The sequence below is a fragment of the Aythya ferina genome (genome assembly GCF_964211825.1).
Source record: "Aythya ferina genome assembly, chromosome: 4".
In the NCBI taxonomy this organism is placed as follows: Eukaryota; Metazoa; Chordata; class Aves; order Anseriformes; family Anatidae; genus Aythya; species Aythya ferina.
The window spans coordinates 35,944,713-35,959,580 of NC_140300.1; the positions used below are offsets into that span (position 1 = coordinate 35,944,713).

The window sequence follows — 14,868 nt, forward strand, 5'->3', positions numbered from 1 at the left end:
TGCTACTAATGAGTATTTGAAAATAGAGCTAATTAAATTGGATAAGAATGAAGAGTTTGCCAGGTCCTTCTACAATGAAACTTTATATACTTTTAATCTTGATGAAGGAAAATTTTCTAATGGATATTGGCACTGAGCAATAAAATAGCAAGATTAATCATATTGGTGTTTCTTTTGCTTGTGTAGAAAGATAATTTAGCCTCCCCTTTGCATTGGACAGGCTTAGTATTATACAGATTATTTCTGACCATCATGATTTGGCAGAAAGCAAAAGTAGTTCACTTATTACTGCTTTATTGTTACAGTTCCTTAAATAATATAAAAATTTGCAGCATACTTAAAATTATTTTAATACAATAGCATTATATTAAAGAACTAGTTAGAAAAATATAAATAACTGTTACAAATATTTGTGTTTATTGAACTTCAGTTTAAGATTGACCTTTTTAAGCATATGATGATAGTTTGTGTTTTCGTGATAGAACTGTTAATGGTTTTATACATTATTTGAATGTATACCTCAGTTTTATTTTTTTGCTGTAGATGTAGGGTGATTAGGTAGGGCTACAGCGAGAGATGAGGATTCCTATATTCTTATGTGTTGGTTTTCAAGAGTTGTCCTCTTGATGGGCTCTTAAATCACAATTTAAATACTTAAGGAACTATACAAATGTTAGCAATCTCTTGGAATCTGATTTGTTAACAATGTATTTAAAACCATAAAATTCAGTGGCAATGCTATTTGTCATTTTATGTTTCTCCATATGATAGTGATTCAAAATAAGTCCTACCTTTCTATAAAGCAGAAATTAAATTGTTGTAAACATTCATGTTTTAGAACTTTCCCAGTAAGCCCAAGCATGCATTGCTTGTTTTGATATCAAAACAAATGTTCAAAAATGTAAAAAAAAAAAATATATATATATAAATGATACCAGTAAAAAAAAAAACAAAACAAAACTTTTTGTTTGTTTGTTTTATTTGTGTTTGCTTTGCTTAACTAACAGTTAGTTTTGTTCACAGCAAGAAATTCTTTATCAGTACCCCATATCGGAAGCATCCCAAAAACTCAAAAATGTGAGGGGAATATTTCTCACGCTCTCTGACATACTGGAAAGTGTTACTGGTACCCAGATTATCAGGTAAAAGTATTTTGAAATTTTATGTATTACTACTTCTAATATTTTATATGTATGTGTACAGAACAATGTACGTGGGTCATGTGCTGCTATCTTGCTATTTTGGCTGAGAAGTTTTAGCACAGTGCTTTAACTGTGCTTAAAAAAATTCTATTTAATAAAAGCATGTTACTAATTTAGCGATTGCTACAATGCAGATTGATTCTTAACAGCAGCTACTAAGCTGCTGATCATTTACATGTACCAGTATTCTACTGCAATGTCACATGAATTGGCACTGAGGTGTGTTTACCACTTTTAAATGCTTGTGCATTATTAATAGGAATTCTCTCCTATAGAAGCATTTTTGACATCTGAAAAAAAACAAGTCAATCCATTTATGGATGATCTGTACGTGCAGTATTATCAGAAAGACAGTACAGAAATCCATGATGACTTCAAATCACATTTCCTGTTAAGTTCTCCATTCCCCATGTTTAGATGAATTCTCAAAATATGAAAGCACCTCTGCTGGTCTCTATGTTTCGTCTGTTTTGACTGTTTCATCTTTTCAAGAAATATAATAGAAAATGCCCAGCTCTTCTATGAAGCTTTTTCTGTCAGAAGAGTAAATTATGATCAGTGTGTGTGTATTAGTACTGGTTTGACCTCTTACTTGGAAGTGAAATAAGAGTGTCTTTGAGTTTTCTAATAATTAATGTAATTATCTAGCCCAGTTGCATGCCTGTTACTTTACATGATCATAAGACTTTGTATCTAAAATACATATAAATCATTCCAGCTTTAATGGTGACCTTTTATAACTGCATACTGTTAATGGAAATACTCCCGGCTTAATTTTTCTAGTTCCTCCCTTTTCTTATGTGAAAAACTGGTTCAAGTTGTTTACTGGAAAGAATGTGACAAGTTGCTTGTAATTGGCCTTCCTGAAGAAAAGTGAGTTTTAAATATTTCTTTTTTTTCCTTATTTTTCTCAAGTACAGTCCTCAAATTGTACTGTTCTCCTATCAAAAAGCAAGAAAGGGAGGGTTTACAATGTACTCTTCTTAGTATACTTTTCTTAGTATACATAGATTTTTTAGTATACATAGATTTTATAGCAGCTATCCCACTTCTTGGATCAACTTTGTACACATCTTTTATATAGACCTTGTTACAATTTCCTTTTTACTCCTTATGAAGGGAATGAGTTCTCATTACATCTCAGAAATACATATAAACTGTAAAACAGTAATTTTCAGTGTTTGTTAAAGTCATGTCCTAATTAGAGACTACTGAATAACAAGAGTAGTATTAGCTATTTATGTGTTCTAGGAGGCAAGAAGTGCAGATTATTTTTTTCCAGCTTTACTACTATGTCTGTGTGGTCATGGGCAAATCACTCAAAGGAAAATTCTTATACAGTACGATAAAGTATATTTTGCTTGCAATCTATCACTAGTTATGAATGCATCTCTCTTCAGAAGATGCCTATGTGTGTTGACGGTAGTTAAAGATGTTATAAACATAGATGTATGTTTGAAATTTTTTTTAGTGTGCCACTTTCCCAGTTAAGGATCATGTTGGAAAATGTTGTCAGGACCTTAAAATTTATGTACAGCTCTTTAGACAGGTGAGTTATTTCAAAAGTATTTTCTTTTCAGTCACTAGTTTTTAACTGATGCTCACTGAAAAAGCTTTTTTTTTTAATGTTTATATGGATTTTCTTTGCATGTTCCTTCACCTTTGCACAAAACCAGGATTCTGTTCTTGACTTTTTGTTTCAGTCTTAACACTAGTAAGACTCTTTTTAAAAAGTCTCTGTTATTTCAGAAAATTTGGTCCTTGATTAGGTTAAATCATTCACATAACCAATGTCACTCTAGATGTCAACAGCACTCTGCAAATGTGTTAAAGCACTGTCTGTAAAACGCACATATGAATCACAGTGTTATATTTGTAATAAAATAAACACTTCAGACTTCTCAACTTTATTTGGCAGAGTTCTCTGCATTTGGAAATCACCCAGAAAATTTTCAGTCTGACTGTAACCTAAATAAAATTGCCAAGGTAGGCTATTCATATGCTTGCATTCAATTCAGGGTGTAAGTGTGTATGCCATGGAGAAAATCCTAGCATTTATATTTTGTGCTGTTCAACACAGAGAAATGTAGAAATATAGAAAGAATAATCACATGTAATATCAAGCCGTATCTTTTTCTTACAGCATTTTTAACGTCACTTCACTATGAGCAACTTACCCTTGCTATACTTGCAGCTATTTAAATGCATCTCAGAAAACATTTAGCTTTGAATATGAAGGGTAAAGTAGGTCGTTTTTATGTTAAGTATAGCAGACTATTTAGAAATGTAGAATTTTTTTATACTTTCTGAAGGAAAGTCATACAGTGATGTCTAGCACACCAAAGTAATTAAATTATTAAAATAAAGACAAAGAAGAATCTGAATTTCTGAAAGGATGAATCTGATCATTGCCTCATCTTATGTTGCTCTCAGATATCCACTATAATACTGTACTGCTTTCAGCTAGGCAGGCAGCGTCATCTTTGTATGTATGTACTGTCTGCATATTGGCCTGGTGTTTGTTTAAAGTGAATGTTAAAAAATTCAAATGTATTATTGTGCTGTAAAAAGACTTATATAGAATAGAGGGTTATATAAACAAGCTATACATTTCTTGATGATATTCTAACTTGGAGTTCATGTTTGTTCAGTGCTTTTTGCCAGGTGGAAAATGTTTCTCGTCTGGATCATTTTTTCAACCTCTTCTTCCAGCGAGCACTTCAGCCTGCAAGATTCAACTCAAATGCCAGCTCCAGTGCTCAATACAATGATACCTTCAGTGCCTTATTCTTAGACAATCTCCCAGGCTTGCGCTGGCTGACATTGCCTCAGGAAATCAAGGTAATCTTGTTTTCACATCTCTTCAGAAAAACTTATACATGAAAGGCCAGAAAATTGACTCAGGTCTTGCATATATCATTTGGTGTCATCGTGTAATTTAAATGTGCTTTACCCATCCAAAGCCACCATTTTTCCTCCAGGATCTTTTATTTAAATTTAGAAGTATGGAGTCAATTCCAGAGGAAACAGAATGCTATTGTGAGTGTAGTTTGGTGATTTCCTTTTCTTCTATTTTATTTCTTTTCTTTTCTATTTTTCTTCTGTTTTTCTATTTCTTCTATTGTGCCTGATGTGACATTTCTTAACTGTTTGGTGGGGTCCTTAGAACCAGTTTAAACATTCTTAGTTCTTAGAACTAGTTTAAACATTCGGATATTCCTTGCACCTACTTTCTTTTCAGTAGTGTGACTTGGGGTAGCAATCATCTCACCTTTTCTTCAGTCTGTGATAGAACTACAGTTGAGGTGCTAATCCTGATCTCTTCCTACTAATGAATGGGGAAAATTCAGCAATTCACTTGTTCTACTCCAGCTTTTTGCTTTAGTATTAGATGAATCATGCCTGAGGACTCTAACTATGAAGACAGCCTGAAGTGAAGGGACCATCTCAAACAGGCATGTCTATACTGTAGGTATTTAATGAAATGCAGCCTCATTCAAGGACTAAACATGTGACCAAGTAGCTAAAATCTGTTGGTCTTCAATGAGACAGACACATTTTGAAATTTTACTCTTTTCTATTTAAAACAGTCTTATTAACATATAAAACTCTAATATCTAGTCAAGTTCCTGTTGAGAAGGTTACTTTCCATACAATGCACATACTGTAATGACAATTTCCTACTAATTTATATATTATCCTATATTCCAGAAGTATCAGGTATTGTAGTAAGGCAGGGTGGACCCCTTAGATTTTCAGGTTTCACTTCAGGGTTTAGAATGAGTGAAAGAAAGATTTACTGCATTTTCATTTTCCATCCTCCAGTGAATATTAGTGAATCTAGGGAATCATGTTTTGTTTACCTTCATGATTTTTAAGTATTTTCAACCCTTCAGTTAGGAAGTTATTTTCCATATCATGTGAAGAGTTGTTTGCATATCATATTTATGTCAGCATGTGTTTTTACTAAATTTCACAGCAGAAAAAAAATGAAGCTGGAAAGATGTTAAGGGTATGTTAGTGCCGTCCTTCTAGAGTTTGTTTTCTTTAGTAACTATTTGCCATGATTTAATGCAGATGAAACAGTTGGAAAATTTTAAGCTGGGAGTTTTCTTCCATGGAAAGACCCAAAATATTTGTATGTTTGTGGCTAACACAGTTAAGGTTAATACTAATTATTAGACAACGATTGTGATCTGAGCTGACCAGAAGCTGTTACCTAAACTTATTTAATGAGTAACAGGAAAGAGACTTTGCAACAATCTTCACTGTTGTCCATGAAAGTAAAGACACCGTGCAATGGAAAATTACAAGTTCTTCTCAGAATGGCTCTGCAAGAGGACTGAGTTTGGATGCTCAAATGACCTTACTTCTGCAGTGGTGTGCTCAAATAAAGAATCTATAAAGAGCAAATTATTAACTAAGACTTACCTCGCTTTCTGAATTGCATGTTTAATGAGAAGACCTTGTGTATGATTTTTGTAAGTCTGCTTTCTGGGGAGGGAATAAGTGGTAAGTCTTTCAACTTGAATATTGACAGGGTTTGCAGACTTGTTTCAGGCTTGCTACTGTTCATTAATAAAAGTTGCCATGGACATTGCAAGCTATGCATCACTGAGTGCCATTCATTACTAAACAGATTCCTGTTTGCTAGTGCAGACTTCTCTCTCCTTTCTCCATAATACAAATTGTCTTCTTTGACTTGGTTAGCAGACCCATAATGATTTAGTTCTCTCTCCCTTGCCCCATGGTATCTGTTTAGATACATTTTTGCTAAACGTGCTGGATATGTTGGGGAGAATTTAGTCCAACTGCTGCATTTATACTACATGTTATATATGTTGCAGCTACAGAAGTGTGTATTCCCTGAGTGTCTCAAGAAAGTTACTTGTATATCATAACTCCGGAGTTATATCTACTATCCAAGTGAAAAATCTAGGGGGGTGCACATAGTCCTGTAACATACACATCCACTCACTTGCAAAATCCATGCTCCATAACCAAGGGGAATAAAATGTTTATGCAATACGTAATTGTAGAATATGGCCAATCTGCAGTCTAATATACATTAGAAATGTAACTCAGTGTATCTCCGTTGTCACATGTTCTTACACAGGAAATGACATGTTTATTTTCTTGTGCTATTTGGTGACAATTTTTTTTTTCTCCATGTCTTTTTTCCTCCATGCTTTTTTTCTTCTCTCTTACGTTTCTGCAGGGAGAGACTGTAACAGTTTGTTCTCTACCTTAGCTTTCAGGTTGCTTCCTTTCTTGTAAAATTCCAGGAATTTAGAAAACAATGTATTTTATTTTATATGTATGATATGAACAGGGGGTTCCAAAATTACCTTAGATCATCCACATCTGTAAGAATTTTTTTTTTTTTCCTAGAAAAAAGAGGAAATTTCTGCAACATAAGTTTTAGTGAAGATCTTTTTATTTGTGTATTCTTTGGAGAATACAAATGTCAGTTGCTTGTTGGGCAGAAAGCCATTTATATCTTAACTGGGGAAAAAGCTGAGAGGTTGGTTAGTTTGTTGACTGCCAACAGCGTAGCTGACATTTCTGTTTGCAAAACTGGCTGTATTTCAATTAGAGTCAGCTTGTTTATATAGCCCAAGGAGTTTGTCATGGTGGGTTTAGGTTCTTTTCATTAGTAGCACATTTATGTCGTGAACTTCAGTGGCTAGTACAATATTCTTTAAAGCAAAGTATTTTTAGTAAAATTTGAGTTAACTAACCTCCTGAAGTAAGAGAAATGCAAAAGCATAGAGCAGTATAAGCAGAACAGAGCTAATGTATGAGAAAGTACTGCAGAATTCCATAGAAACAAAAACCAAATGTATTGTGAAAAAGATTTGTCTAATAACTCAGTTGGATATAGTAGCTTGCCAGATTTCTGTGTTGTCTCTAGCCTTCGAGGAGTAGTCACTAGGCCTCATATTTTAAACCACGCTGGAATAAGGGACATCTCCTTTATATACAGAACAGCAGGTCAGAAGGCAAGCAAGCAGAGAAATTTTAGTCTCAAAGAGGGAAATGCATAGCAATTGAAGAATATTTCTTTAATCTAATAAATTGAGGTGTTCCTGATACCTGATACTGCAATTTTTCTCCATTCACTTTGTACATGTGAATCCTAATCTTCTCAGATTAGCAAGATAAAGTGAACTATCTATTAGTGAATATGCTGATATTGTAAATTAATGTGTTAGAAGAGTCTATTAAAATGTTTAAATATTTCAGATGGAAATTGACACAGCACTGAGCGACCTTGAAGCAGCTGATTTTGCAGAACTGGTAAACATTTGTCTTAGTTATTTGCATTGCACAGTATCCCTTTACCTTGCTCATATTCAGTAGCTTAAAAAAGCACTAACTACAAACTCATCCATGTTTTGAAATCAAGTGGGAGTCAAAGTAAAAGTATACTGCATTACTCTTGTTTTAAGACGGATCAATTTTACCCATTTTTATCCTGAATTTTACTCTATGGTTAATGTTACCATATTGTAATCCTCTAGGATTAGTCACTGAGAAACATCATTTACTATAATTTAAGTCCATGGGTTATTTACAAGAACACTCTAATTTCAACATAACTGTTGTTTGTTGTTCCTTTTTCTTTGTATAGAAACTGTCTCCTTCCCAAGCAATTGCGAATAAAACGCAAAGCTTCTGTGGAGCTCAGAGAACTTGAGTTATCAGTTTGAATAAAACAATTACAAGTTATGCATACTTTTAACGCTCATAAAGAAGAAGATAGTAATTTACTCGAGTATATGTTCTTTAATTCCTCTACAGGATAGTGAGATGTAAACATACTGAATTTTCAATTTTACTTCTGAAAGAGCTTTCTTAAAATCACATTTCAGAATAATTATGTGTATTTTTAAATTATTATAATTATAATATACCTAATAAAGAATATAATTTTAAAATATTAGGTGTGAAGAACAGGTGCTTGATTTAGTATATTTAGTATAACAATTTGGGACATAGATATTCTTCATTACTAAAAATAGCTAAAGTTGCTTAAAGCTTAAAATATAAATTAGGTAAATGTACAGTCAATGTTTTGAAAGAACAAAAAACAAAATATGGATGAATATTTACAGAAAAGGATGTTTAGGTTGTATTTTATTTCAAAGAAACTGATTGCACCCAATAATTTAAAATATTCTAGACTCCATATAAAGTTAGTCTTCACTGAGACCAATGGGCATCTAAACTAAAAAAAAAATAACAAATAGGTGTATTTGGGGTAAAATTGCAAATACTGGATAAGAAAATGCTTTGACCTGGAAGTTTTGCTCTAGGAGGGCCTCTGGTGTCAGTAGTTATGCTTCAGTTACTTTGCTGTTAAGAATTGTGAGAATTAGCATATCCTACAAAAATAGTTTATGAATAGATAAACACTGGATAGGAAAACTGAGCATCTTACCTTGAGCTGAAAATTGTTAGAGAAAACTGTAGTGACATGAAAATCTATAATGGAGGCTAAAAACTTTGTATTTCTCTTAACTGCTCAAAATACCGTTATTAATGCCTTTCTGATGCCCTCATGATATAAGAAGTCAAAATACTGAATAAGTCTGATTACAGCTGATTGGAATTAAATGTTTTACTTGTATCACTCAAAAATTCTGAACTAAAAATCCATGCCTTTGTTCACAGTCTGAAGATTACTACGACATGAGAAGATTATATGTGATTATGGGCTCTTGTCTCTTCTACAAGGTAGTATTACTGATTAAGGTCTATAGATTAAGAAAATACAACTTCTAGAAATCTAACCCAGTCACGGAGTAACTCTTTTCAGAACCTTACAAATAGGAGAAATATCACAGAATCACAGAATTTTCTAGGTTGGAAGAGACCTCAAGGTCATCGAGTCCAACCTCCAACCTAACGCTAACAGCCCTCCACTAAACCATATCCCTAAGCTCTACATCTAAGCGTCTTTTGAAGACTTCCAGGGATGGTGACTCCACCACTTCCCTGGGCAGCCTGTTCCAATGCCTCACAACCCTTTCTGTAAAGAAGTTCTTCCTAACATCTAACCTAAAACTCCCCTGGCTCAACTTAAGCCCATTCCCCCTCGTCCTGTCACCAGGCACGTGGGAGAACAGGCCAACCCCCACCTCTCTACAGCCTCCTTTAAGGTATCTGTAAAGAGCAATAAGGTCACCCCTGAGCCTCCTCTTCTCCAGGCTGAACAAGCCCAGCTCCCTCAGCCGCTCCTCGTAGGACTTGTTCTCCAGGCCCCTCACCAGCTTCGTCGCCCTTCTCTGCACCCGCTCAAGCACCTCGATGTCCTTCTTGTAGCGAGGGGCCCAAAACTGAACACAGTACTCGAGGTGCGGCCTCACCAGAGCTGAGTACAGGGGGACGATCACCTCCCTAGCCCTGCTGGTCACGCTGTTCCTAATACAAGCCAGGATGCCGTTGGCCTTCTTGGCCACCTGAGCACACTGCTGGCTCATATTCAGCCGACTGTCCACCATCACTCCCAGGTCCTTCTCTGCCTGGCAGCTTTCAAATGTGATTATTTTAAGTGTAATTTTAGTGACACAAAACTCAAACACCATAACAACAAAAAAAGATTTCATGAAGTGAAATGTGCTATATGATCAATAAGGACAAAATACTTGTTTGAAGTTGTCCTACGTAAATTCTGTCATATGACCCGTGGATTGAAGAAAGACGGTATTATGAGATTAAAATCACACTTGAATTGATTCAGTGTGATATTCTAACAGTATCTCTTTGTGGGGACATTGCTATTATTTAATAGAGACAACAGCTCCTCTATTTTTAATGGGTCTTCAAATCAAAGACTTGAAAATTTGGATCAACAGCTTTTTTCTCTTCGACCTTAATTATAAATTTATTTTACTAAATATAGATAATGTATTTGACAATATAAAGAAAGAGAAAGATAACAGTTGTAGCTTTAAGAAATTTATTGTCATCCAATTGATCTTTATGCCAGTAGCATTATGAGAGTAAACTGTCAGCATAATTTTTTTTGCATAGTTTTGTCAGCACATTTCTTACTGAATACGCTTCCTTTTCTGTGTTTAATTAAGGGTTACTTGATCGGTAATCACTTGCCAAAGGAAGATCTTATTGATATAGGTTTATATAGCCGGCACTATTGTCTGTTACCCTTGGCAGCAGAACAGAAGATTGGTCAGTTAGTGATATGGCGGGAGGTATTTCCACAGCATCACATCCAGCCATGTGAAGTGTCAAGTTTTACAGGATACAGAGAACCTGAAGCAAGATACTTCTTATTGATAGTTGGCTTGGTAAGTTAACACCTGCAGTATGCCCCTTCTCCTGTGCTCTGTGTTGGTGTTGGGTATTGTCTGTTGTTCAGTAAGATCATAAATTTACACCTGTTAATTTAGTAATTTTAGAAAATACTCATATTGTAGCAGTTCATGGGATAGAATTTCTTAGGTAGTACAATAATTTCTATGTCTGTAAAGCTTGCAAGTTCTAATAATTCTCGTTACCTTTTCTACTTTCTCACTTCAGTTGAAAATGTTTTTACTTTCATGATTTTGTATTTTCAGATAACTCACTTAAGATTTTTTTAATGTGTTGTGCGTTCTTTTTGCCTTTTTTTAAAGGCAAGTATCTAATGAGTGAGTAAATCATACTCTTTTTTGTTTGCATGTTAACTTAGATAACATGTAAGGAGAAAGATCTCCTTGGACATGATTTGATTAGAAAAATAAAAAACTCCTCTGGGGAGGAGGAAGGACTGCTGAATATTGTGCTGGTTTTTGTCCAAGTATCTGATAAGATATAATGCTATATTTGAAATCAGAGGCTAATGTTGCTACCTCCATGTTTACAGAGACACTTCATGCTGTGTGTTCTGCTAGAGGCAGGAGGCTGTGCATCAAAAGCCATTGGGAATCCAGGACCAGACTGTATATATGTAGATCAGGTCAAAGCCACTATACTTCAGCTGGAAGGAATAGATGCCAGCATAGAGGAAAGGCTAGATTCTCCTTCCATTCCACCTTTATCTTGTGCAGACTGGTTCCTTCCTGCAACACGTGACAAACTGGAGAGCTTGACCACCTCACCCATCCTAAGCAAGATACAAAATGCTTCCAAAACAGTAACTACTCCAGCAAGCAAAAGGACCCTGTTTGGTGACTCATCCTTAACGACACGTAAGCCAAGTCCTACGAGAAGCAGTGGAGGACCTGACCATGGCAATGAAGGTCCCGCAGAAGATGAAAGCAGTAATCCACAAGCTGTAGCTGATCAGGTCTGAGAACAGGGACAAAGCAAATTGTTCAAGGTTCTTCTGGGCTTGGGGGAGGTAGCAATTCTTCTAAAAAATCACGAACTAAAAACAAACAAACAGGGAAAAAAAAAAAAAACTACGAGTAAATAAAAATTCAAGAGTTACTGAATTCAGTAGAAAATACTGCTGTCTTGGGAAGCTTTGGGTCAGCCTCACAGCCATCACATTTTTTATTGTGATTATTATCACTTCTAAATATTTGGTTTTCGGATGACTAAATTGGGCACAGCTGTGTTGGAATCAGCAGAAGTAATTGGAGAATATCCCCAAAATAATAATGGTGTAAACAAAAGTGATTATGACAACTTGCTGTACAGTTGTACAACTGTTTCTAATCAATTTCAGCCTAAAATAGACTAAAATACATTTATGTTAGTTGATGCAACTGAGCCTTTTTAAAAGCACTATTTTTTTTTTCTTTTAAATAGGTGATTTCCTGGTTTGATTTTGTTCTTTCCTTACCTTTATTTTGTCTGTTAGTTCATCTATCTATTTGTTTTTCAGGTCACTAGAAAAAAACATACCCTACCAAATCCATTTAATTTAGGAAACCCTAAAAAGAACCTGTCAGAAAAGGATATAGAACTCTTTAATGCTATCAAGTAAGATTTTTTTTATTAAATATTTGATTTTTAAGGTCATACATGCATGGATTTTTGAAGATGCACAGATCACAGAAGTTCTTGCTTACTTTTATTCTAACCAAAATTTTGCTATGCAAGCTCTTAATGGAGTATAAATTAGAAGAGAAGACTTTCTCAAGAATACTTCAGTAGAATGTATCCGTGTCACATAATTATATAACCTTAGAAGCTCAAATAAATGAGTTTTTGGCATGCATACACCTTTTGTGTCCCTGGTGCCACTAAGCACAAAGGACATAGAAGCCATGACCTTCCTTGTTTCTACCTGTTCCTTGTGACAATGCAGTCTGATCTGGTGGTTTTTTTGGGTGCTAAAGAAAGCGTTCCTTTCCTTCAAAGCTTTTATTTCTCCCTTCCCTTTTCTTTTTTGATGAGAAGCTTTGAGATCACAAGCAGAATATCTAACTAGCACCAGACTTGCTTGAAAAATACGTATTTGAGTATAAACAGTCCAAATTAGCAGATTTCCTTGGTATAAAAATAAGCACCTTTCAAATGTGTCCTTTGTTGTATTCCATTGTAGTTACTGGAAAAGACAGGTCTGTTTTAAGGAAAAAAAAAGTTTGCATTGTTTAACTGAAATTTCATACAAATGTATTTGAATATTAAATGAATTCTCCTATTTTTGAAGGTTGACATCTGGTCCTGAGAATACCCTCTTCCACTATTTATCTTTGGAAACAATGCAAGGAATCTTTATTACTCCAACTCACAAGGAAGTAGCACAGCTCGGTGGCTCCATCCACCCACAGTTAATCGAGAATTTTCATCGTTGCTGTCTTTCAATTCGCTCAGTTTTTCAGCAGTCCATGAAAAACCAAGTATGAAAGCTTTGTCTTACTTCAGTTTTCCTCTCTATTTACCTTCTCAACTCAGTATTTCAAGATCGTTTTCACTTCACTATTTAAAAAAGATCACTGACAGGCAGCTCTTTGTGTAGTAGCTTATAATGCACTTTCACTGTTACGAGAGGGTTCTCTCTCAGAGCATCCAACCATGTGTGCATGTAATTATGGTCAGTCCCTCCAGCCATGCCCTCAAAGTAAGTACTCCATGTATCCAGTATGGTATTTTCTTTTTCTGTTTGATGTTAGGACTCTAACTTAGCAAAAAGTTTCAAATACTGGGTTTAAGAGCTGTAAGAGTGAAAAGGGTCATTTTTTAGTCATATTACTTCTATAAGGAAACTTCACACTGGCAGGAAAAGGAGATGTAGGCCCTCTGTTTTTCACAGAAAATGTTTGATATGAACAGTGATAGTGCAGCCTCCCCTCAGTGCCCTGTCATAGTGTCTGAGCACTGCCCTGAAGACGGCCTCTCTGCAGCTGAGAGGGTGTTCATTCTGGGTTTTTGGTCTCTGTGCTACCTGAGATTGCTTAGCCACTTGCCAGACACTAACATCTCTAATAGTTTGCCCACAGTGGCATCTGTCTAGAAGATGACTGGCTACAATGATCAATTCCTCTTAATTATGCTGCTAAATCATCTCTTGGATTTTAGATCATGTGGGATGGCAGAATAGGTGAGCGGTTTTTTCTCTGTACAAAGATAGCAATTCAGGCTTTGCTCTACAGTTAGGCTGAAGCCCAGTGGCAGCTGCCAGACCTTTACGCGGGTACTAGGAAAAAAAAAAGATATGATGCCAGCAGCTGCCCTGCCTTGATTTTGGTTACAACTTTCATTTTTCTTCAGATGATCCATTTAAAGTAAAACAGTAATAGTAATGCAGAAATCTAAGTAATAGGTATAAGAATCAATTAGAGACACTCAGAACAGACATTTTGCGTTCAATGCGCTTTTTGTTTTTCTAGAAGTCTGGTTTGTTAATTGTGCAGTTGATTTTTACTGACATGAGCCAAATTAGGGTAACATTTCATCCATGATAATTTTTCCATCTATTTAATCCATTTGAAAAAGAGAAATAATGAAATATAAGTGGAATGATGTATACCAGTTGCAACTTTTTAGGTCCTAAAGTGACGATCCAAGTGTGTTAAATGAGAAATGGGGAATAACAGTACAAATTGAATGAATGCCATTTGGAAATATCAGTATAATTTCTCTTCGTGTTTTCTTTAAGTTACTGAAGAAGTCAATTCTGGTTAGACCGTGTCTCATAAATCATATGGAAATTTTTATTTATTTATTTTTAAGTGTTAGAAAAACGGATTAATTTGGATTGTTCTGTCAACTTCCAGTGACACTGAGGTTTGGCCGAATGGAACATTGGCAATGGGTCTTGTGTTTTGGGCGCTTCTATCAGGAGATCTGGAAATCCTAAAGGAAGCAGAGAGAATACACAAATGTGTCTTATGATCAAATTGCTTTCGTTTACAACTGTTACAAATGTTAAATGGACGGTTTATAATTCAAACCAAAAATACAAATGAAATATGAAAAATAAATAAACAAATCATTCAACTGCTAGGTATAATTCATAAAAACTGAAGAACTCATGCTTAAAAGTGAAAACTTGTGTTTTGGCAATAGGTATCTTGGCATAGGCTTTTCTGGGTTCTTTGGGGCAGCTGTGTTCATTCTGCCCTGAAAGTCAAAAATAATTAAACACATGCTGGAAAACAAAGTTTCTCTTAGAGAAAAATCTAAGAATCTCCTGTAAGCCAGCGTGGTAACAAAAGAATTAATAGTATTTTGACTCTACAAATTGGGGGTAGTTTTGTTGGTTTCA

The 14,868-nt window shown here is 35.1% G+C and overlaps 1 protein-coding gene across 2 annotated transcripts in view; it reads left to right on the forward strand.

Annotated features, from left to right (window-relative positions):
• The window catches only part of INTU (inturned planar cell polarity protein), a gene marked incomplete at its 5' end in the record, with an annotated part of 49,207 nt that overhangs the window by 29,396 nt on the left and 4,943 nt on the right, over positions 1-14,868 (forward strand). For both annotated transcript variants that reach the window (XM_084519055.1, XM_084519054.1), the window contains 10 exons: positions 1,024-1,142; positions 1,986-2,075; positions 2,674-2,751; positions 3,854-4,043; positions 7,449-7,502; positions 8,880-8,942; positions 10,295-10,516; positions 11,074-11,496; positions 12,040-12,137; positions 12,811-13,000. In XM_084519055.1, coding sequence (XP_084375181.1) covers positions 1,024-1,142; positions 1,986-2,075; positions 2,674-2,751; positions 3,854-4,043; positions 7,449-7,502; positions 8,880-8,942; positions 10,295-10,516; positions 11,074-11,496; positions 12,040-12,137; positions 12,811-13,000 — 1,527 coding nt within the window. The remainder of the gene's footprint in view (positions 1-1,023; positions 1,143-1,985; positions 2,076-2,673; positions 2,752-3,853; positions 4,044-7,448; positions 7,503-8,879; positions 8,943-10,294; positions 10,517-11,073; positions 11,497-12,039; positions 12,138-12,810; positions 13,001-14,868) is intronic.